Below are 25,372 nucleotides of genomic sequence, written 5' to 3' on the forward strand. Positions count from 1 at the left end.
GGCTTGTGTGTGGATGAGCGAGCTCAGCAGGATCAGGTGGGTGCCATCACCCTGTAGCATCTTCCCCATGTCACACTCAGTACAAATGCCAGATGACTATGTGAAAACTGAACCTATTGATCCGCAGTGACTCCTGCATCAGAATGGCAAGTGGGGGCGAGAGATGACTAATGTCCCCAGGGTTTAGCATGTCAAATGCCACTCCAATGCAGGCACGAAAAATTTTGCAGTGATAAGCAGGAGCCCTTTGGTCCTATTACGGTTCATCATCTCACCGACTCAGTCTGCCCCGTTGAATTTCACAGCCTTCAAGTGTAAAATCTTCAGCCTGACTCATGATGCCCCAAGGGACCTCAGCCAAAGTCTATATTCTGCCCTAACACAAGCGCTTGCTTGGCCAACTTTTCTTACTCAGCGGTACTTATGACGCCAATCTTAAAGGACAAGTCAAACGCAAACTTACAATTTGCCTAAAAAAAGAAAAACATAATTCTAAGCAACTTTCCACAGTGTTGCAAAAGTCTTAGTTCCCCAGCAAATGCAGGTCTGTTAATCGGCTGGTTTGTCTTACATTGGGGTAAATTTATCAAAGAGTGAAGTTCCGCCACTAGAGTGAAATTCCGCAGCTCTCCATTCATTTCTATGGGATTTTGAAAGGCGTATTTATCAATGGGTGAAAGTGAAAGTTCACCCTTTGATAAATACGTTTATAAAAATCCCATAGAAATGAATGGAGAGCTGCGGAATTTCACTCTAGTGGCGGAACTTCACTATTAACTTCACTCTTTGATAAATATACCCCAATATTGTATCAGCAGTCTGGATAGCAAGGGAAAGACAAACACTGCTTTAAATAGCAATACATGTACAAATAACATAAAAACCATAGAAAATCTGCAATGAATGTATATTGCAAAGTTGCTAAGAATTAGGTTTTCTTTTATTACGCAAAAATATATTTTTGGGTTGACATTCTATTTAGAGAGGCCTATTTTTTTCTGATATTCCCCCCACTCAACATCTTATTTATATATAAAGGCATGATCTGATTGGTCAATGTTTTTTTCTTTTCCCCAGAGTGGGTGGGTTTCATTTATTGCACTGTGATTATTGGCTCAGGAGACACAATTTGTGTTATGTCCACTCATTGAGAGCCAATCACCAGCATAGGAAACATATAAAATATTTAGCACCACCTTCTGACAACATGGAGACCATAGTGAAGACTCATGTAAAACTGTCACATCTTGGGGACATATATTGCACAACCCATGGGGCAATTTTCAGGAATGGTGTTCTTCCACCACTTTAGAGGTGTCAATAACTGCTATTCATTCACACCCACATAATGCTGGAAAACCATTTCCATTCCCACAGCTGTATCTTGTCCCTGCTTCCTTTCATTTCACTTTTGATCATGGTTTGCCCCTCTACCAACCCTGAAGGCTGCCTGTTCCATGTATCTACTCCCTATATGCCCCCGCCCCCCAAGATTGTTTTAAGATCCACTAATGCCCGTGATGTTATTTCTGAAGCTCCATACATTGTGTTTGCTCTTTAGATTGTGCCATTAACCTCCTCTGTGTTTTCCTGACAATTTCTTCCTGGAAAGCTGCTCTGCGGGTTGGATATTTGGACATTCCGCTCTTGGCAATGTTCCGGATATTTGGCAGCCTCCTTGCTCCTCATATTTGTATTGCTTCCTATTAAGGGTTTTTTTTTTTAAGTTTACAATGAACTTCATGTCCCCTAATTCTGTTTTTATTTCTCTTCCAGCAGCGAAAAAACAAACAACAAAGTGTCACAATCTTTAAAACTCTTCAATTGCTTGGGGATGGGGGGAATTAACTTTTGCAGCACCACAGCTGTGTCACAACACTTGCACAGAGAGACATGTAATGAGCTGAGGAACCTTCAATTCATAAAGACCAAGTCAAAGGAACATAACCCCAATGTATTTATGCCCTGGGTACCCCTGGAACTATAGCAAAGTGACTGTTGCCCCAATGTTTCTATATATCTGTAACCTTTTTATGAGCTAAGGGGACCCACCCTGAAGGCCAGTTAGGTTGAGATTTGGGGTGAGTGTTTATTTGTGCCCTGGGTACCCCTGGAACTATAGCAGGGTGACTGTTACCCCAATGTTTCTCTATATCTGTAACCTTGTTATGAGCTAAGGGGACCCAGTCTGAAGGTCAGTTAGGATGAGATTTGGGATGAGTGCTTATTTGTGCCCTGGGTACCCCTGGAACTATAGCAGGGTGACTGTTACCCCAATGTTTCTATATATCTGTAACCTTGTTATGAGCTAAAAGGGCCCAGCCTAAATGCCAATTGGGGAAGATTTGGGGTGAGTGCAAAAAAAATTGTGCCCCTCCCCTTACAGTCTACTCTAAAACAGTGAATTTAGATACAGTAACTGGAGGTTACTGAGCCCCACAGCTAAATCTCACTCTTGCTTATTTCAGATCCTATGGCTAACGTCTCTAAATAAAGAATAGACTACATTTTTTCTGATCTTCAGGGAATCCCTTAGTCAGTGCCGTCCTCCCATCACAGGCTTGTGGTTTTTTTGGTTACAGCATATTTGACAATTCACTGATGCTTTTATAAATCTGTTCTACTCCACTTCATCCCAATGAAGCCTACATGAAGCCTTCAACTGTCTTGTTTTTTCATACAATGTGCAACAATATTGGATCTCATATCCCAGACCAGACAATAAACTGCCTAATCTCCCCACCTTTCGCCCACCCCCTGGGGCAGAGATCCTGATAGATACTTTAACCAGCATCAAAAAACTCACAGTTCATAGTGTATAAAGAGAATTCGAGACAGAAGAATACTAGTGTGAAGGGAATAGTGAGAATTCTTCATCTTTCCCTACTATACCTGCTATCCCACAGCCACACTCCCTTCCCAGAGACTATTATCCCTACTGTTACTATATACACCATCTCTCCCTACTATACCTGCTATCCCACAGCCACAGTCCCTTCCCAGAGACTATTATCCCACTGCTACTATATACACCATCTCTCCCTACTATACCTGCTATCCCACAGCCACACTCCCTTCCCAGAGACTATTATCCCTACTGTTACTATATACACCATCTCTCCCTACTATACCTGCTATCCCACAGCCACAGTCCCTTCCCAGAGACTATTATCCCACTGCTACTATATACACCATCTCTCCCTACTATACCTGCTATCCCACAGCCACAGTCCCCTCCCAGAGACTATTATCCCCACTGTTACTATAGACACCATCTCTCCCTACTATACCTGCTATCCCACAGTCTCTTCCCAGAGACTATTATCCCACTGTTACTATAGGCACCATCTCTCTCTACTATAGACCCTTCCCAGAGACTATTATCCCACTGTTACTATAGGTACCATCTCTCCCTACTATACCTGCTATCCCACAGTCACAGTCTCTTCCCAGAGACTATTATCCCACTGTTACTATAGGCTCCCTACTATGGGGCAAATTCACTATGTGCCAAAGCGCCAATTCGCTAGCGTTGGGCATTTTCGTTACTTTGCAAATTCACTAAGGAGGCTGGCGTAACTTCGCAAATTCTTCGCATTGTTCTGAATGCTACCTTTTACGCTAGGCTTCCTTCGCTACCTCAGACCAGGCGAAGCGCAATAGAGTAGATAGGGATTTTTTCAAAAAAAGTCCCAAAAAACGCTGGCGTTTTTTCTATATTATGGGTGATAGGCTGAAAAAGATTGAAAATTTTTTTGGGGCTCCCCTCCTCCCCCCCTACATTTCCTAACTCATGGCACCTTAACTATACAGTGGGCACATGTGTAGGGCAAAATAAAAATTTTATTTGATGTTTTGAAGGTTTCCCAGGCTTGTGTAGTGCTGCTACATATTGAAATTTGAATTTGGCACCGTATGCAAATTAACCATCGCTAGTGTAACTTCGCTTCGTTTAGTGAATCAACGCTAGCGCAACTTCGCAACCTTACGCTACCCCTGAGCGCAACTTCGGATTTTAGTGAATTTGCGGAGCGCTGGCGAAATTACACCTGGCGAATTGCAGCGAAGTTATGCCTGGCACAACTACGAATCTTAGTGAATGTCCCACTATACCTGCTATCCCACAGCCGCTATCCCACAGCTGCAGTCCCTTCCCAGAGACTATTATCCCCACTGCTACTATAGGCACCATCTCTCCCTACTATACCTGCTATCCCACAGTCCCTTCCCAGAGACTATTATCCCACTGTTACTATAGGCACCATCTCTCCCTACTATACCTGCTATCCCACAGTCACTTCTCAGAGACTATTATCCCACTGTTACTATAGGCACCATCTCTCTCTACTATACCTGCTATCCTGCAGCCACAGTCCCTTCCCAGCAGAGACTATTATTCCACTTCTACTATAGGTTTAATCTCTCCCTACTTTACTTCCTAGAGACTGTTATCCCATTGCTACTATAGGCACCATCTCTCCCTACTATACCTGCTATCCCACAGCCACAGTCCCTTCCCAGAGACTATTATGCCACTGCTACTATAGGAACCATCTCTCCCTACTATCCCACAGCCATAGTCCTACTAAGAGTGTTGTGGCAACATGGTAATACCCCCTAGCAGATTAAACACTACAACCCAAACTAGAAATGTTAAAGGGTATTTGTACAAACACACAGTGTATGGATCATACCCTAATTTACTCCTTTCTAAGAACTAAATGCCAATAAATGGTTTTCTTGTTGCACATCATTGTCCAATAAACACCCAGTAAGGTCAGAATGCCAGTAAATGCTGCAAAGTGAGTTCTCTACTGAGAGAGAAGATAGAACCCCTTGTAACAATCGCCCATAATAGTTACAAACTTTTATAAAACATGAAACACAGGTAATAACAAAATGAAGCGTCGATATTATATTAAAGGTTTTCACATTTAACCCTTAGGTTTTCAAGCCAATTATGAATTTATGCAGGGCTCCACAATGCCATATGCTAGGATTAAATGACAAGGAAAAAGTATTGTAACCACAAGAGCATGCAATCTATATGGGCTAAACAAACTAGATATGCAACAGTGAAAGCAACATTCCAGCAGGGAAGGGGTTATATAACATGGAGCGATGAGTTTAAATAGCGATGGTGTTTAGGGCCGTACCCACTCCACGTGCTTGAACCGGCTCTGCGTACGCTTAGTGTCCCGGAATTCAGAAAGCATTTGTGGGCTGTGTATACCTAGTCTATTTGGGGTCATTTCAATGCAGGGTAGGGCTGCCATATGGTTTTGAAAGCAAAAAATAGAAGAAAGGGAATAAAAATAAATTTTCACAGCTTTATGGTTTTACCTTTATGCTAAAGTAATACACTCCTTAAATAATGAACTGGACGCAAGAGATATTTTTGAGCCAAAAGGAAAGTCCTTAATACAGTCTGTCCGTTTTTTGCAGGACAGTCCCAATTTTGACAGCTCAACCTGCAGTCCCGGATTGTTACTGAAATGTCCCGACTGTCTCTTTGATCTCCTGCACTGAACAGTCAGGAAAAGATACAAAGTTTCTAAAATGTAATTGGCTTTTGGCAGAGAGCCCAGAATATGTGCCAGGTGCACTAAGATACATTTGTAACAATTTAAGATAAGCAAAGAAACAATTGTAACAATTTAAGATAAGCAGGTCTCTTGGGGAAACTGTGACTTGGAGCTTAAAGGACAATTCACCTTCATTAGCAAAACTGTAATAAAACATAAAAACTACAGAAATGTGTTCAAACTTTCATAACCTGCCAAATTTTATAAAATGAACATGGTAATTAGGGGGTGTGGCCACAAAATGGTCAAAACATTTCTGCTGCCATTTCGGGAAATCTTTTTATCCTTCTTTCTATTTACAAAATGTTGGGAGATATGAGAGCTATTTAAAAGTAATATGCCCATGATATGGGGTTGGTTTCCTAAACATCATAGTGTGGGGTTATTTGTTATATTTGTTAAATGTAATTACAGAAGGGATGTCAGACAGATACTAAAATGTATTGGAGAGTACCGTCAATTAAACAGTTCTGTTATCATTGGTAACTGCCCTTTCTCTGCAGGTACAAGGTACAGGACCTGTTATCCAGAATGCTCGGGACCTGGGGTTTTCCGGATAATCAATCATTTTTTAATTTGTATCTTCATAAGTCTACTAGAAATCATTGAAACATTAAACAAACCCAAAATGATGGTTTTGCTTCCAATTAGAATTAATTATAATCTTAGTCTGGATTAAGTAAAAGGTTTTATTATTACAGAGAAAAAGGATATTTTTAAAAATATGGATGATTTGGATAAAACGTGTTTAAAGAACAGATCCCATAGCTGTATTGAGTCCTAAATCAATATATACTGCCTCTTCACATACAGTATTTATCCATATATCAATATATAATTTCCTTTTACATATATTATTTCACCTTAAATTAATATATATATATGTATATATTATTCCCCCATGTATAGTATTTACAATTAAATTGGCATATAGTATTTTGCTCTTAATCAACCCACTATTGATGTATCCTTTAACCACACAAGCTGCTGAGCTCTATAGATTTACGTCTACCCTACAAATCTTTTAGTCCTAAATGAGTAAATGATGCACCTCTGAAATAACATGAAACAATTATACTCTTTGGCTAGAAATCAATAAGATTCCTACTTTTTTAACGCTAACTCAATATGACTGTGACTATGGGGGGATAAGCACCTGACATTGCGCTTCACATAAGAAACGCCTGGCTGCAGAAGAACTGACGCTTTTGGGCAATGAAATGCACCCCATGTCTTGTAAACCCGTAATTTGATGGGTTGTTTACATTGGGCAACAGGGAGAATTCCATTGACTCGCATGTAACTTACACAATATCCGTGTCAGGACATGCTGCCTAGAACATTGTAAATAGATTTTAATGTTGATAACATCTGAATCTGTCAAAATTGTAATCGGCTGTAACCAAGTAACGAGGGAAAGAACTGGAACTGTATCATCTCGCTGTCTGGACCCAGTAACCCCAAATCAGCAATGAGGGAAGGGTTATTTTATTCAAATAAAACAGATTTCTGTAGCTGTGCACAAGGCAGAGATAGAGGCCATAGATTACATCCCTGTGCAGACTGAACCGGACTGACGAACTGCTTAAGGCAAGTGGCAGACCGTACTGATGGGAGGAGATAATTTTGCATTTAGAGGGGAGAATAAAGTTCAGTTCAGCTGTGGGGGGGCACGATTAGGAATCGTAACCCCTGACAATTTATTGCTGCAGCATTCTAGCCTCATAGTGAATATAAAATATTAGTCAGAGACACGCTGCTCTGATCCCAGACTTATAACAAAATTTTGCCCTGGGGGTTTCTGAGGAGCAACAAGGCACAATGATATAACCAGGACATACGTCAGTCTGACTGCTTGCTTACACTACTGAAAAACCTCAGCTCCTGCAGAGCCTCTTGGGAAGGCAAAGCTATCAATCACAATTGTTCTTCCTAGGGCAGAGACACACGCACAGATTCAGGGAGACTAATCACACCTTATTGCCTCCCGTCGGCTAGAATCTAAATCGCCGGCAGGATGGCACTCGGAACGCTTAGTTTTCCGAAGTCCAAAGTTTCCTCGTGAGGCAAATTTAGGCGACTTCGGAAAATGAAGCTGAACGATTGCTATCCCGCCAGCGATTTTCATTCTAGACGGAAGGAGGCAGTTCTGGGAAATTAGTCGCCCCGAAGAAGAGGAGATTTGTCGCTGGGCGAATAATCTCCCCAAATCTGAGCGTATGTCTCTGCCCTTAAAGTTAATATCCAGGGGCTACTTGTTATAACAGATGGGGGGGGGACTAACGGCTGTCGCATCTCTAGAAATTCTTTAGCAGTACCTTTTGCCTCTCCCTAGCAGCTGGGGTGGGCAACCAAACTCCCAGGGTGGCCCAAATCAATAAAACCCTAATGGCTACAAAGGTTAAATCCCCCATGCAGAAACAGCTCCCCCCCCCCCCGCTAGCCATAGAACGGCAAGCAAACATTGTCCCAGGCACAATGCAAGCCCTTAATCATACTGTCACCCACTCTAAGTTATTTTAGCCGCCTGCCAAAATATACACGCTCTTTCGCAGTGTCACTTTTTCCACGCGCTCTGTCCTTGTCACCAATTACAGACAGCGGCAATTACCAGCTCCTGTGACCGCCGGCTGCTCCAATGGAGCACGCAGAGCAACTCTCGTCTGACAGGAGCTTGCTTCTTTTTTATGCCTTCCCGAAGCAGGAGCATTCAAAGGGAAGTTCAAATCAGACAAGGTTCTAAGAGCACCCGGTCATGGGCAACTTACAAAATATTCAGAAACCAACTGAACTTGTCTGCATTAACAATACCCATTGTGTTTTAAGGTATTCCAATTAACAAGGCTACAGATACATAGAAATATTGGGGTAACAGTCACCCTGCTATAGTTCCAGGGGTACCCAGGGCACAAATAAGCACTCACCCCAAATCTCACCCTAACTGGCCTTCAGACTGGGTCCATTTTTCATAACAAGGTTACAGATATATAGAAACATTGGGGTAACAGTCACCCTGCTATAGTTCCAGGGGTACCCAGGGCACAAATAAGCACTCATCCCAAATTGCACTACCCTTAGGTCGAATATCTCATTTTATGTTTTGTTCCCTGTGGTGTGATTAAAAGTAAGGTGCAAATAAAAGCTAATGATTCAAAGTTCGAGCGTATTTCTTAGGGCAAAACTGATGCAAAAACAAATATAAAAATAGTGAATGATTTACATAAATGTATCTATCCTTTACAGTTGCCCCCATGTATTGAGTTCCCAAGACATGTGCTAAAGTACGGTGCAAAGCATAAAGCCATATACTCACCCACACACTCGTTGGCTTCTCTTGCTGTTGCTCGCTGCCAAGGTCGGTCATAGTGAAACGGTTTACATCGGTCACATTCGGGCCCCGCTGTGTTGTGTTTGCAGTCGCACACCAAGTTGTCATCTCTGTCCTTGACACACCTAGAAGCATGGCCATTACACTTGCACCGACCCCCCACCTGGAGGTCTGAAACAGCATAAAAATACGAGTCTCTGGCCAGTTCCGAGTCATCTTCATTCTCGTCCCCAAAAGTGTGAAGTCGGCTGAATGCTACCTTGATGTCTGTGGCTGTCACCCAGTCTTGGAGGACAGGGGAATTGTCAAAGTCATGAGCAGACGGTCTACCATCCAAGGTGCTGAAGGCTATCAAGCCCCCAGAGAGAGGGTGCATGTCTGTGTGGGAGTCTGTGCAAATAGCCTCCTGTTCATTCTGCTTGGTGATGATGGCTTTATTGGGTTTGTTGTACATTTTTCTGCACTGGGTTGAGTAGAACTGAAATGGAACCCATGACTTGCCATAGTCCATAGATTTAAAGATAGCCATGGATTCAGGTCTCGGAGAACAAAATTGGAGACTCACATAAGTGACCTCAAACTTCTTCCCTAGAGAAAGGGTCAGTGTGACGTTTTGGGGGTACTGGATATAGTTCTCTGACTGCCAGCAAGTCAAGTTGTGCGGATTGTTGAGGTCAGTTAAGAAGGAAGGTGGATGAGCCCTTTTGGCGTCTGACATATTGCAAATGTGACAATTCCGGAATCGGTCTTCACCTTTCTCAGTCACCACGCAGTATCTCGACGGGGGCTTCCCACATGTACTGGACACCTTTACCTCTTTGCCAAAGGCTGAGTTCACAAAGTCAGGGATACACCTTCTTGGGTTGCCGTTCTCATCATAGCAGGGATCCGGCTGAGATGTTTGGATCGAAAACATATTCACTCCATAGCCCCCTCTCCCTTCCTGAGCAGTGCAGGACAGGGATACCAGGATGAAGACCAACTGACACCTCAGCATCTTTCTGGAGATCACCTTAACCCAGCCTTGGTCACAAAGCTCTCAGCCGGCAGACCCTGGAATATGAAATGCACACAAAAAGGGAAAAAAAGACTTTCGTTACCTAGGAGTCACTAAAACAGATGTTAAAATAGCTAAAAAAAATTACACTAGCAACCAAAATTAAATAAAGATGACATCATCAGCTTACATGCAGAAGTTCCAAAAAGAGCAAAATAAAGTTATTCCACAGTCAAGGGCAACTTAGCAACGTTACTAAGAAAGAACAGTAAAAAAAATGAATGGCAACTTTAACTAAGAAAAGCTCAAAAGTTGTGTGATTTTTTTTTAAAATAGTTGTTGCGTCTTGCCAATTGCGTCCGTTTGAAAGAAGGAAAGGTCTCACATACAGCAATCACTCCGCAGTTAAAGGAATTACAGAGAAATGCACTACCTTGAAGGGCAAAATAATGGGAAATAAAGAATTTAGTGGGTGATTAGTGCAGAGAGTGCATATGATGTGCGGATGGGAGGCTAAGCTGCAGGCTTGATCCTTTACATCCTTCCCTGCACATGAAAAGCTGCTGTCTGTCTGTCTTGCTGAAAGTGAATGACGCTCCCAGATTCTGCCTGCCTTGAGGTCATCCCCAGCAGTGACACTGCATTAGGGGGAATTGCAACGACACCCACTGGTAAAACATCAGTGGGCAGGCAGGCAGCTGATTCACATGCAGAACAGGAGGGGAGGAGAGGTGGGAAGGGGGAGGCTAGAGTTTAGAGAAAGGCAGCCACAGGAATGAGGCATAAGGGAAAGTGGCAAAAAGGTGAGTGCAGGGGGGGAAGATCCCAGCAAGGGGGTATTTGTGACTTACTAAGAAATAAAATTGGAGAAGGAATTATTATGGGGGTAACATAAAAGCAAAGATCGACCCTTGTAGTTTTGTTTAAAAGGAATAAAAAGAAAGAAGATTGTGTGCTGTAATGGGAATAAGGGCTGAGATGTGGGGAGGGAGTAAATAAGAGCATGGGGGAGGCTGCAGAAGAAAAGGAATCCATTGAAGAGTCAGCAGAAGTACAAAGACAAGAGGGGTTAGAGTGTGGGAAAGGAGGGAGTTAAAGGGGAAAGTGGGTTTATTGGGCAAAAGAGATGGCAAGAATGTGCCTGAATAGGAAAGAAAGTCATGTGAAATGGCAACTGCTCTCCTGTTGGGGGCAGTATTTATACAGAGTGGCTATAGGGATGGGAGGCAGTGTCTGTACTGAGAGAAGCTGTATGGGTGGATGTCTATACTAAGAGGCTGTAGGAATGGGAGACTGTAGCATTAGGAGAACTCTGGGTGCACCTGCCAGGCAGGCCAAGAAATCTGTGGATTCTGGCAAATGCCAGAGGGGCTGCTGTAAGATCCCATATACAGCCACTATGGTCCTGGGGGGGGGGGGCTGTTTGGGTCTCTGTATATTAAAATGCCAGGACCTATTTTTAAACTCAGTCCAAATCTGCTGTCAGAGGTGACTTTGGGAAAGGTAAATCACTGAATTATGACTGTGGAAATACAGGTTCAATTCCAGTTTCAATGCCTTATGCCCAAAGCAAATATTTAAATTTACCTAAACATGAGAAGCCAAAGCTTTAACTTTAAATTCTATGACTGGGTGAGACAGCAAATAGTTCTACCTGAGCCACAAGTGGAAATGTCTCTACCCAAATGGATAATTCTCCTGCAAAAAGTATCCTGAGTTGTATCCTGAGAAGCTTGGGAGTGAGTTGGATCTATGGTAGAGTTTTGAGTTCCAGGTCTAGGCTTGCGTTTGGGATGAGCCAAAGAAAAGGCTTATGCATGGGTTGGATATGGAAAAGACCTGCATGGATTGGGCTCAGAAAACACTTGTTGGGATTGGTAGAGGTTCCATCAAGAGACATAACCAGCAGAGGCTGCAGCATGTATTGATCATGGGGTGAGGTCATCATGAGTTAATCCTAGTAGGGGCTACAAAGTATGTGGGTCCTGTGACAGGATGCTCAGAAAAAAAGTCCAGGCAAAGGCTGATAAGAGGAAAAAATCCAAGGAGATGCTGCTCAGTGTGAGAGTCCAGGAAGAGGCAATTCAATATAAGAGTTCAGGAAGAAGCAATTCAGTGTGAGACTCCAAGGAGAGGTTGCTCAATGTGAGAGTCCTGGGTGAGACAGCTCAGTGGGAGAGTCCTGGAAGAGGGTGGTTAGTGTGTCAATCCTGGGAGAGGCTGGTTAGTGTGAAAGTCCTGGGAGAAGCTGCTTAGCATGACAGTCTTATATGAGGCTACTCAGTGTGAGAGTCCTGGGAGAGGCTACTTGGTGTGAGACTTTTGGGAGAGTCTGCCAAGAGAAGCTGTTGGGTGTGTGAGCCCTGGACGTATCTCAGTCGAGAGAGTACTTAATGAGAGAGACATGAGCAGGGTTCAGAAAGTGCTCCCTGTCCCGGCGCTTTGAGCTATTTCTCCTTACACATATTCTCTACCTGGGGAAAAGGGAGATGTAAATTCCTGACATAATTCTGGCCGCTGCTGACATGTTTACAGATCTCCGAGCTCCGCTCCCTGCCTGTACATCTGGCACAAGAGCAGGCCCAGCCCAACATTCAGTCTCCGAAAAGTTATTTGACTAGTAACGTATCAGAGAGGCAACAGAGAACTGTAGCACCAACGCAAAAGGGACACTTTCTGAACAGTATGTGAACCATGGAAATCAGGTGTAAAATTATTTGCACTTAGGAAACTAATTGCAAACATGTTTGTTATTACACTCACTTTCTTCCATCAGCTATAAAGTACATAAAATTATATATTATGTCTCTCTCTGTCTTTCATACATTTTCCAAAAACAGAAATTATAGTGTGTGTGTGTCCTTTGTACTTATTTGTATATCTGATAGCATTGCTCCCTGACACCATGAAAACGAAATACAGAAAAAGAAAAGTAAGATATGGAACATATTATTTAAAAAAAACAATGCAACTTCTTTTCCCAAAATTGTGAAATTATGGGATTTGGTTTAATTAGATCATTCGAGAATTCTTGTATATTTTGTGTCATGTTCTGCTCAACAGCTAAAAATATCCTTTATACTGTGTAATATTTTCCATCTCTTTGTACAAATCTCTCTATTTACATTTACATTTCATTCTCAATTATTTTTGCATAAATAAAAAAATGTTTTGAATATTTTCTCTCTGCTTCCCTTTCGTTCTTAATTATCCTGCAATGTATTAAACATTCTAATAATTTTTTCTACCTTCTCTCCACATGTATACATGTAAATATTTGCATTTAAATTTTACAAATCAGCAGGAAATGGTTTTACTGTTATAATTGCGAATGCTTCCAAACTGTAAAAAAAAAATGTATCTATGTACTGCTAACAATTGTGTATGTATATAGTGTTGTTATTAGGTCATGTATACAATAAAAATATCTTTCTATATATATTTGTTCTATATTTCTGTTATGTAAAAAAAAAGTCCATATACATGAATAAAGCTCAATTTATGAATACAATATTTGAACTTATTATAGTACATATAAATTATATATATATAATTTTAACTAAATATCTGCTATTTACATATTTAAGAACATTTCGGTGTTGTGTCAATACAGCCAGCCTGCTCCTAAGACACTATATATATATATATATATATATATATATATATATATATATATATATATATATATATATATATATAAATATTTGAAGTATATTATTGCTTGTTCTAATGAATCGTCTGTATCTTATAAATATTTGACAGTCATTCAGAAATGTTTCTGGGAAGAAAACACAAACCTGTGCCAGTTCCTTTTATTTCCACAGGTATCAATATATATTTATCTCCCTGTATTAAAATTATTCACTGCATCCTACCATTTTTTAATATCATCAATATATTCTGGTTTTTTTTCTGTTTTGTTTTTTTTAATATTAGATTTTTATAAATATTTTACCAGCACTCTGGTCAGCTGTCCTACTCTATATAGTAAAGGGTAGTACGCCTCCTTGTCCCTTTATATTATATTTTTATATTAATTAATTTAAAATTAATATTAGTATATTTCTTTAGATTTATGGCCAAGCCATTTAAAAAATTCTTTAGGAATGTTTATGTAAATGTATTATGTAAATTACAAAAGCTCTTCGGTGTGATTGTAATGTTGTGACACACTATCTATGGATTTCCTGAAGTGTGTTATCACCACTACGATTGCTGATACACCAGGCTTTCTCCTTGCAGTTGAGCTCACTACCATCACAAGGGAAACACTATTTATTAACTTTGCTCTTCTATAAAACTCTGGGTGTCGTCATATTCAAAAACAGAAACGTTAATGGATTATATAGCTCCATAAAACAGGTTTAAAATGTTGCTTGTATTTAAGGAGCAGGTCAGGGAGTTATTGTATGTTTCACAGACAAAATTATTTCCTCCAGCTTGTTTCTTTTTTCATTTAAATGTAAAGTGTACTCTTCTAAATTATATCTACGATTTCTTTGTGAAGATTCTCATTTATCCAGGTCATGGTATACCTGTAGAAATAAGTCAAATCAACTATCTACGATTGTTGTTAAGATGGGGTGAGTAGATGGTGTGGTGTGGAGTGCACATTTGGTGTTGCCATGCATGTCACAACTATGCGGATAAAAGAGGGGTCTCCACCTTAGCGGTTCCAGCTGTTGCCGAAGGACAATTCAGAACAGCTGTCCTTGGGTGCGAGGAGGTGCATTTCCTCCACAGCTGAAGGTCCATAATAAATAAGCCTAAGTCTACCGGCACGTTGGAATCCCATAGGAAGATGAAAGCCCATCTGGAGGGTAAGTGGTTAAACAGAGCAGGAAGAAGGGCACAATATATCAGGGCTAATGAAAGCAATGGGTGGGAACAGATTATGCAAATCATAAAATGATAACCTAATACTAGGAAGGGGAAACGGGGCCGACGAGGAACAAGTAGGTCTCTCAGTGGGGGCGCACACATTTAATAATGGATCTCTCAATTGCACAGGAATTATAGGTTGTGGAAGGGTTCTATTGATATCAGAGGAAGTGAGTCCTGCTGCGCTGGTGATGTAACCCATCCAGGGGCTCATCCCAATCTCATGGTACAAAGGGCTGCGTTTTTCACCCAGAATAGCCCAAAAAATGTGTTGTCTAAGGGAAACAAAATGGCACATTCAACTATTTGTATAAATACAAATATACAGAGATATGAGAATGAATGTTCTGGGCACACAATAAGCTGTACCCTTATACTGCTCTGTTTAAGAGAAACAAAATGGCGCCTCCTATTCAAATGTATAAATACAAATATACAGAGAAGGAATGTTCTGGGCACACAATAAACTGTACCCTCATACGGTACTGTGAAAACAATATGACACTTCTCTCTAGTGATGTGTGGGTTGACAAATCAATGACCCACATCCAACCCTAACCCGAGCCCTCCCAAGCCAAACCCTGCCCTCTAAAGTCAAGAAGGTGGACAGGGCGGGGCAGGAGTGGCCCTATAAATAGAGGCTGCAGGAGGCAGAAGCCGGCAGAATAAGGTTATTGTTAGTGAGAGCAGAAGGAAGTGCTCAACCAAATATTTCCTTTTTGCAGGAAGGGGTTAAGGCAGATAAGTGAGCTCTGAGCAGAAGGTGAAGCCTGGGATTTAAGGGATTTCTTTTGCTGATCACACACACAGGCCGGTGCTGGGTGCTTTCTCCTATCCCAGGAAGATTGATTTGGGACCTGTCAAACACCTTAGCAGGGAGGCCCTTGTCTTATCAGCAGATCTGAGAGGCTGTGAAATAGCTGAACACCTAGACGGGCTGAGCAAACAGCTCTAAGGAACACAATAAAGGGAAACAGATATGGAGCACTCAGCACCCAAACACCTTCTCTGTTTGTTTTCTCACCCTTCTCTCCATATTCACTAAGATGAGCAGAGCTGATAACCCCTTAGTACCCGCGCAGGCCCTATACTCATTGGAAATCCCTTAGGAGGTGATAAGCAATTAATAGCAAACATCCCCATCAAGATACCCTTTGGAGATGATAATCCATAGGGCAGCACCGATTTCCCTGCCTTTTAATCAGTCTGGTTCCATTATTCCAAGCCCTAATGACTGGGAAATTGGGGTATCTGCTGATTCAGCCTTCTCCTGTCTGTCCTACTGACCCCCCAGCGAATTCCTAAACACTGAGCTTTCATAGTAAAACTGCTGCCTGTTGCAAATCGAATTAGTGTCTGATTAATCTTCTCCCAGCTTTGGTATGACAGCGGGGTGCCACTGGCCCTGTGCATGCACCATGGGTCTCCTTCACACATCCCACCCCCTGCACTAAACCCCTCTCCACCCCACCCCCCCCACCCCGCATGGCAGGATTCCCCATTCAGGACTCAGCTCACTGCTGGATGAATTTGTTAAATTGCTGCTGTGAAACTGTCTGTAAAACCCTTTAATGAGCTGGAAGCCCAATCCTAATGGGGTGGGGGGGCAGTTTTGTATCCAAATTAACCCCTCTCAGGGAGGCGTAGATAACAAAGCACCAAAGAGAGTGTTTCTGGCTAGAAGCCAGAGTAATCCCCGGCATGGCTGCTAATTCCCACTAGCCACTAGTCCTCGGGAGTGATAAACATTTCAGCTTCTCATTCTTATAAGTGAATGTATTTCTGAACTTCTTTATCCCAAATTAGTAACCCAACTGACACCTTGATCTACATGCACATCCTTTCCCCCACTTGGCCACTGTTACCCTAGGATGGTGCCTAGTAACAAGGTTTTGCTTTAATTCAGTTCATTCCAACTGTCCCGATAGAAGAGTCTTATCTCTACTAGGTCTCCGAGAAGAATGCTTGGGTTTTTGCAACCCACCGTGGGAAAGATCATTTAATATAAATCCTCTAGGGCACAGGTTACCACAGACAATACAGCCAACACTTCAATTTTATTAGATCTAGAACAGGATCTGATCTGGTCTTGAGTTTCTTCATGAGTACCCACTAGTGATTGCCCAATTTGTCCCATTTTGCTTTGCCACGAAATTGACGAATTTCCGTGAAATTCGAGAAACGGGCGAAAAATCTGTGTAAAGCTGATTTTGATGCCAAAAGGGTGTCAAAGGGTTTCTGTGTGCCTAAAGATCAGACAAAGGCTAGGAAGTAGTTATTGTGGGACCCTGCCAATCGAGCAGATCCTAGCATGTATGCCATCTTCAGATCCTGGTATAAAATGTCAATAAAAATGCCCAGAGTCTTGGGCTGAGGAAAGGGTGGTCACTCACAAGGATCTGATCTGGTCTTGAGTTTCTTCATGAGTACCCACTAGTTACATAGTTACATAGTTACATAGTTAAATTGGGTTGAAAAAAGACAAAGTCCATCAAGTTCAACCCCTCCAAATGAAAACCCAGCATCCATACACACACCCCTCCCTACTTTTAATTAAAATTCTATATACCCATACCTATATTAACTATAGAGTTTAGTATCACAATAGCCTTTAATATTATGTCTGTCCAAAAAATCATCCAAGCCATTCTTAAAGGCATTAACTGAATCAGCCATCACAACATCACCCGGCAGTGCATTCCACAACCTCACTGTCCTGACTGTGAAGAACCCTCTACGTTGCTTCAAATGAAAGTTCTTTTCTTCTAGTCTAAAGGGGTGGCCTCTGGTACGGTGATCCACTTTATAGGTAAAAAGGTCCCCTGCCATTTGTCTATAATGTCCTCTAATGTACTTGTAAAGTGTAATCATGTCCCCTCGCAAGCGCCTTTTTTCCAGAGAAAACAACCCCAACCTTGACAGTCTACCCTCATAATTTAAGTCTTCCATCCCTCTAACCAATTTAGTTGCACGTCTCTGCACTCTCTCCAGCTCATTTATATCCCTCTTAAGGACTGGAGTCCAAAACTGAACTGCATACTCCAGATGGGCCAATTTTCCCATTTTGCTTTGCCACGAAATTCACGAATATCCATGAAATTCGAGAAACGGGTGAAAAATTAGCGAAACGCTGATTTTGATGCCGGCTACAATTCGTTAAAGTTGACGCTGGCACCCATTAAAATCAATGGGAGTCCGTTAATCGTCACCAGCTATATATTCAGTCCTTATTCCCCTTTTTTCATTTTTCCCACTGTACAGTTATTGAGTCAAATGGGTAGATTACCAATAAACTTTGAACTCAAATAACTTTGAGTATCATGTAGACAGTATTTTTTATGGATTTTGAATTATTCCGCTTTTCAGTTTGGTATTTCAGCAGATATCTGGATCCTATGGTTTTCCCTAGCAACCAGGCAGTGGTTAGAATCAGAGACTGAAATAAGTATAGGAAGGGGACTGAATAGGAAGATAAGTAATAAAATGTAACAATAACATTACAGCCTCATAGCGCAATAGTAATTTGGCTGCCAGGGTCAGTGATCGGCCATTTGAAATCTGGAAAGAGGTAAAAGAGGAAGGCAAATAACTCAAAAACTATAAATCATGAAGACCAATTGCGAATTTGCTAGGAAAAGGACATTGTGTAAAGTACATAAAGGTGAACTCAGCATGTGATAATAACGAAAGGAAACATTTATATTGTTCATCCTCTTCCCTTGGATTAAACGGAAACTTTCAACAGTAACATGGGATGCCTCCCCCTTATTTACATATGCAGGCGTTAATAATCCACGCAGAATCGTTAGGCATTGTGCGCCTGGCAGTGACGGGGTTACCCTGCATGGGGTCATTATCAGCTGTGCTTTTGTTTCTATAGACATCGCACCAAGCTACAATTTTAATTAATTGCTTTTCCTCTGAATCAGCAACATGGAGAGTCGTCAGGCAATGGTTCTGCCTATTAGCTGGACACTGCGAGGAGGAGGAGGAGGCGAGCACCGGCCTTCCATTTACACAGAGTCCTGTTACTGAAACAAATGCCTCATTGGGGGGTTTATAATCTGTATTTTACACTTTCTTTTCCTAATTAGTAGTTCTGGTAATAAAGATCACACAAAGGAATTAGCTGCTCGGAAAACGGGGTGGGTGGAACTGACTCACAAACTCCCTCTTGTCTTGGCTTGAAAGGCATTGAAATAAATGCTAAAATATATATATTTGCCACTAATTGGTGGGATTTTTTTTGTGAATCTATTTATTATTTCCTGTTTTAGAGTGTTAGGGTTCATCGTTTATTTCTATGTCAAGATTATGACAAGTCACCCCTTTGCATCGCTCAGCAGAACAGTTGAAATTCAGTGTAAATTTAGGACCCAATTTCATTTAGAGGGAAATGTTTGCTTGATATTTTACCTATAATTGCCAGTGGTGCTATTTTTTTTTTTTGCATCCTATGGAAAGGATCTGCCTTCCAGCAGAACTGGTGAGAAATGGTACTGCAAGAAACAAAGCTATCAATATTGTCTCTCGTAAATGCAAAAATTTCTTACAGACATTGCGGATCTCTTATTGTAATTAGCCCAAAGTGTCATAGGGATTCAGGGTATTCTGGTGTAATTGGCACAAACTCTTTGTTCTGCCAGTCCAACACACAAATCACAAACATACAAGGAAAGTGGTGCCAGCTGGAAAATTGTTGTATTTCTCCTCCATCTGAGGCTGTATACTTCTATATAGCCCTCTCTAATAAATGCAGCAAGTTTCAAAGTTTCATTATCGCTAGTGCCCTCTACTGGCAAAAAGCATGGATATAAAAAAGTTGGCTATTTATGAGGGGGTGCTAAATTATTATTAACATGTATTTATATAGTGCCAACATATTTCGCAGAGCTGTACAAATAATTGTGTTTTCTAGCAGTATTTTATAGGATGTGCCACCTGCCCCAGATTTGTGCCTAACTGTTGGCACAGACAAGCACGGGACAGCATTTATATATTTAGGCAGAAACGGAAGCCAATTATTTTCTTATATAAGACAACAATTGTGCTGGTGACAGAAACAGTGAAAAAAAAGTATTTGCTGTTGGGGTCATATGACAGCTTTCTTGGGTATCTCCTAGGGATGCACCAAATCCACTATTTTGGATTCGTCTGAACCCCCGAATTCTTCGTGAAAGATTCAACTGTATACCAAACTGAATCCCAACCCTTATTTGCATATGCAAATGAGGGTGGGTGGGAAATACATTTTTTACTTCCTTGCTTTGTGACAAAAAGTCACATGATTTAAAGAATTTTGATTCAGTTCAGGCAAGACACGAGGATTCGCCGAATCCTAATCCTGCTGAAAAATGCCGAATACTGGCTGAATACTGAACCAAATCCTGGATTCGGTGCATCCCTAGTATCTCCTTCATCCCTAAAATAGTGGGTCTGCCCTTCCATCAGTAGAGTTTGGTTGAATAGAACAGGTCTGCAGCAATGTGTAATTCTTCTAATTTGTCCATTTGCATCATCCATTGTATTACCCAGCATGCTCTGTGGCATAGGAAAAAGCCACTGTAGTGCAAATAACAGAGCCGGGCAGTATCCAGCAAGCTCACTGGCACCCCATCAAATAAGAGAAAGCCACAGGTGATGCTACAGTGCAGCTGAGTAACCAGCACACTGGGCATTACACATCATGGTAGAGTATAGAGTACAATACTACTGAAAGACAATACAGAAGAACAATTAGAACACACAGTAGTGCATAAGCACTGTAGGTTAATCCTTAGACTGTTAAGTAAAACTTTTTGTCCATGTAATTGAATGTATATTAGCAGTATTATATTACATAAAAACACTATAATCCCTTACAGCAGAAAAAAATTTACTGTTCTGTAATAACTGACTACATGGTTAACATCATTAGCATATATTGCTGGGTTTTGCCATACAGTGGCAATGTTGGGCAGTGGTAGACCTTGCACTAATACTGTTATCCCATATAAAAGAAGTGTAGGCAGTTTGCTTATACAGTAGCAACACTAAACCATATAGCAGCTCTTAAACATTAGGACCCAAGTCTAGACAGAATATGCAATGCTTCAGGGTGAAGAGGCAGATCAGGAGTACAACATGCAGGTCAGTATTCCCCCACTGGGTCAATTCATCCATTGATCTAAGTTTAACTAATTATTATGTGTAGGGAGCCGAGTCACCCCTACATGGACAGCCAGTGACCTGTAAAAACGCCTTCCTCTGCCCTTTCCTTCCAAACAAATCTAACACGTGACCAATGGGAGATTCCATTAATCAACCCTTGTCAAAAAAAAAGTCTTCTTTATTTGGGGGAAACTTATTTTTATCAAAAGGAGTATGATCATGACGGGACCTATTCAGGATGGAGAGAAAGGAGGCCTTCGACCAGCTGTATCTCTGTATTTATTTGCACAGAGGGAAAATTCCTTTTTTTTTTTTTCTATAGAGCATATTTCCATGATAGTGGTCCTTCCCGCTAAACAGTGGTCTGGTGTTCGGTGCTCGGAGCCGAGGCAACCTCTCTTTTGGCTGCCTTAAAGCGCTAATCCGTTTTTAGCCTTTGTCAGTCAATTCTAGGGGGGATCTCTCTCTGCCACCATTTAATATTCAGTCCGAATTAGATGGGAAACCAAGTGATTTGACCTTTGTTTGACGCTGATTTCCATATTGAAAGAGCCTTTAATGATTTTAATATCAACCTGACAAAGGGAACCAGACAACTTTGTCTTGGGGACACAATGGGGTCTGAATAGCTGTGTGCTGAATGTGTGAATGTCAGGTTCTGTTGATATGGGGACCGCTCGCTTGTGTGTGTTTTTTCTTCCCCTCTCCGCAGTAGGGGTGTTACTTTCACATCAACTGGACACCCTGAGCTCTTCTTAGCCCTGAGATGACCCGGGGTGACCTCTTTTTTTATTTGGGTGGTGGATGATGGTGCATTGGATGGGGGGGGTGTTCTGAAAGAATTTGTTTAGAAGGAAAACACTAAAAACCTTCTTTAAAAAAAGAATGTCATTTGCATGCTCCCAACCAGTTAAGCACCAGCACGACCACACAAAGCCAAAGAATAGAGGAATTTGCCCTGCCCAATTGAATTTTTGGTAGGCACATGCTAATAGCCCGAAGAGGTAAAAACAGAGCCCCGGATAAACGTACACTTTAGGCACATGAAGTTCAAAGATGCTTACTGTAGATGCCCCTGTAAAGTTCTCTTACAGGGGTGCAGGGAAGCCCAAAACACAAGGGTGGTTTATATTCCATTTGGGCTTGCGTCCAACATTAAACTTCAGCCTCAGCCCAATTACAAATGCTAAGCATATTGCGCTCACTTTAGAGATACTTCTTGATTCTGCTGTCGTATCTGGCTTTGGCAAGTGAAGAAATAAAGAAATACATTTAGCATTCCCCAGAATATTCCATCTCTGTATATTTGTATTTATACATATGGGTATGAGCTACCATATTATTCCCCTTAGTCAGTACAGTATGAGGAACTTATTTTGTGCCCAATACATTCCTTATGTTTGTATTTGTATTTATACATATGGGTAGGAGCTGTCATATTGTTTCCATAAGACAGTACAGTATGAGGGTATAACATATTGTGTGCCCAGAACATTCCTTCTCTGTATATTTGTATTCATATTTATGCAAAGGAGGTGCCATAGTGTTTCCTTAGACAGTACAGTATGAGGGTATAGCTTATTGTGTGCCCAGAACATTCCTTCTCTGTATATTTGTATTTATACATATAGGATGGAGGTGCCATATTGTTTCCATTAGACAGTACAGTATGAGGGTATAGCTTATTGTGTGCCCAGAACATTCCTTCTCTGTATATTTGTATTTATACATATAGGATGGAGGTGCCATATTGTTTCCATTAGACAGTACAATATGAGGGTATAGCTTATTGTGTGCCCAGAACATTAATTCTCTGTATATTTGTATTTATACATATAGGATGGAGGTGCCATATTGTTTCCATTAGACAGTACAATATGATGGTATAGCTTATTGTGTGCCCAGAACATTCCTTCTCTGTATATTTGTATTCATAAATATTCCCTCTCTGTATGCTTGTATTTATACATACGGAAGAGAGAGACATATCTTCCTTCCAGACCAATTCAGCAGCTTAATCGCCCGAGTATAGTGACTAATGGCCTACCCGACCAATATCTGGCCTAAAATTTGGCATATATTGGGCAGGGTTGATTTCCCTGTCTGATAAAGAACTGCATCTGCGTGTTGATGTTAAAGAGGGCATTTCGGTGAAAAAGCCACTCATTTGGCGAACATTCCGTTTCTGTTTATTTTTTAACTATACATGTGAGATGGGAGCTGCCATATTGAAGGATTGATGAAGATGTTTAATGAAGGTTGAAGGTTTGCACATAGAACTTTCCTATACTGTATATTTATAGTTATAAAGACTTCCTTTAATTCACCTTATTATCCTTCCTATTGCTCAATATCACCCCATTGTATTTATCTCACAATCTATGTTCTGTGTCTCTCTACAGCTCATCAGTCTCCAACAAATAAGCTTTACTCTATACGCCACACACGCAGGCTCTGAGATAATGCACTATTGCTCTTTAACTGTGCTCCCTTGTGATCCATTTGGCTCCGTTTCTGGCAATCCAGCAGAGCCGACAATACGACTGGCATAATTTTGATTTAAAAAAACACAATAAAAAAGGGTGAAAAAAAAGCACTAAACCTCCCAGATCTTTCTCGACTGGGGACAAAGTCAAATATTTACCATTTTAACTAAACTCCCAAGCACGGGGATTAATCAGAATAAAGCGAAACAATCCTGGCGGAAGCGGCTTGGCTCTATCTATTAACAGGGGCTGGATGAGCTGTTGACTTATTATGTCATGTCTATATAAATATATTGATTTTTTTTTCCCTCCCAACATCTTCAGATATTTCAACAAACAGACACACATATAACTGAATAAATATTTGGGGCACATAAATGTCTATTCAGAAAAGATTCCGGTGGAGATGATCTCACTAAAACGCCGTAGGGGTAGAAAGGGAAAAAAACAATTATTACTGAGAAAAAATAATAAAATGTAGACGTTTTCTGGGAAATCTGTGGATCTGAATTGATGCGGACGGTCTCATAAGCAGAGTGACAGTTCTATAGAGCAGTTTGTCTCTCTCCCCAGCTTTTTTCGTGCAGATTAGTACGGGCGAGAGAGAAAGGCATGCATTATTCCAAACGCCAAAATAATTATCAGGGGCTGATTCAGGGTGTTGGGAGCCATGCAAAGATATAAATAAGGGGTAATAAAATGTACTTTTATTTTGAATATGTCAGGTATCTACAGAGACATATCATATATTTTTTAATCCAGGCAGCAGAATACAGAGATTTTCGCATTTTATTTCTCTATTGGTAAAATTGGCGCCCAATAACTCCCTGCAGCCCCCAGGGTTATGTTAAACAAATAAAACAATGAGATGAAACAGAGATCTTACCTTTTGTGGGATTAATGGCTCTATGGAATCCACTCTGCAAAGTGAGTAAGAACGAGTTCTTCTACAATGTATGTTCCCAAGGAATTGGCCACGTGGTGCATGTGGATTTGTCCTGTATCCAGTCCACCTGCTGCCGGACCGATAGTGCGGAATATCCAAGCTTTTTGGTGGGAGTGGAGAATCTGGGGCTCAAACTTAAGTCCCACTTTGCTGTGGAGACAAGGGAGCTGGTGGGATTTCATGGTCCTGTGCTTTCCAAAGAGCATGAATCAAATTTTGCATCCAGTGATGGATCAGCTGCTACTGCGTACGGCACAAACACACACACAGTGCAGGGAAATGGTCAGAATCTGTCCATACACTATAATATATGAATTAGTCATAAGGCAAAAATATACTTTCTCATAAACCTTTACAAACAGTGCTAAATTATATTATTAATGTCATAAAGTGTATTTTTTTTTAAAAAATAACATTTTTTATTCGAGCAATATTTCCAATATAAATCGTCCATTTTGACATTCATGCTTTTCATAAAGTGTATTTTAACGAATTATTAAACTATACTAAATATATGGTCACAGAACCCCTCTAATATCCTTATAATTTACAGTAGGGGGTACATTATCCCTTATAATACATGATTGATACTCAGAGTTCCCTGTATAACTCAGCATGCAGCCCTGTGCCTTTATATTACCACAGAACCCCTCAGTAACTTCTAATATCCCTATAATATACAGTAGGGGGTACGTTATCCCTTATAATACATGAGTGATACTCTGAGTTCCCTGTACAACTCAGTCTGCAGCCTTGTGCCTTTAAATGGGCACAGAATTCCCCTCAGTGACTTCTAATATCCTTTTAATTTACAGTAGGGGGTACATTATGCCTTATAATTGAGTTCCCTGTATAATTCAGCCCGCATCCGTGCGTCTGTCTGATAGCCTAAAACTCAAGACTACCCTCTTGTGGCTACATTAGTATTGCAAATTTGTGTCACTAATGTATGTGATTGAACATAATGATTTAGATGAGGGCAAATAGACACACCTGAAA

General features: G+C 41.0%; 1 protein-coding gene across 4 annotated transcripts in view; it reads right to left on the bottom strand.

Annotated features, from left to right (window-relative positions):
- Positions 1 to 24,399, bottom strand: part of LOC108701181 (netrin-1) — a 64,466-nt gene extending 40,067 nt beyond the window's left edge. The window contains exons 1-2 of one of the 4 annotated variants that reach the window (XM_041577507.1): positions 24,314 to 24,399; positions 8,899 to 9,966 (exon numbers count right to left, since the gene is read on the bottom strand). In XM_041577507.1, coding sequence (XP_041433441.1) covers positions 8,899 to 9,910 — 1,012 coding nt within the window. In that variant the 5' untranslated portion in view covers positions 9,911 to 9,966; positions 24,314 to 24,399. Of the gene's footprint in view, positions 1 to 8,898; positions 9,967 to 10,100; positions 10,642 to 11,564; positions 12,267 to 24,313 lie in introns of those variants that run through there. The other 3 variants (XM_041577506.1, XM_018235470.2, XM_018235471.2) reach the window with 3 other exon arrangements.
- Between the last annotated feature and the right edge of the window lie 973 nt (positions 24,400 to 25,372).

The sequence above is a fragment of the Xenopus laevis genome, chromosome 9_10L, assembly GCF_017654675.1.
Source record: "Xenopus laevis strain J_2021 chromosome 9_10L, Xenopus_laevis_v10.1, whole genome shotgun sequence".
NCBI lineage: Eukaryota > Metazoa > Chordata > Amphibia > Anura > Pipidae > Xenopus > Xenopus laevis.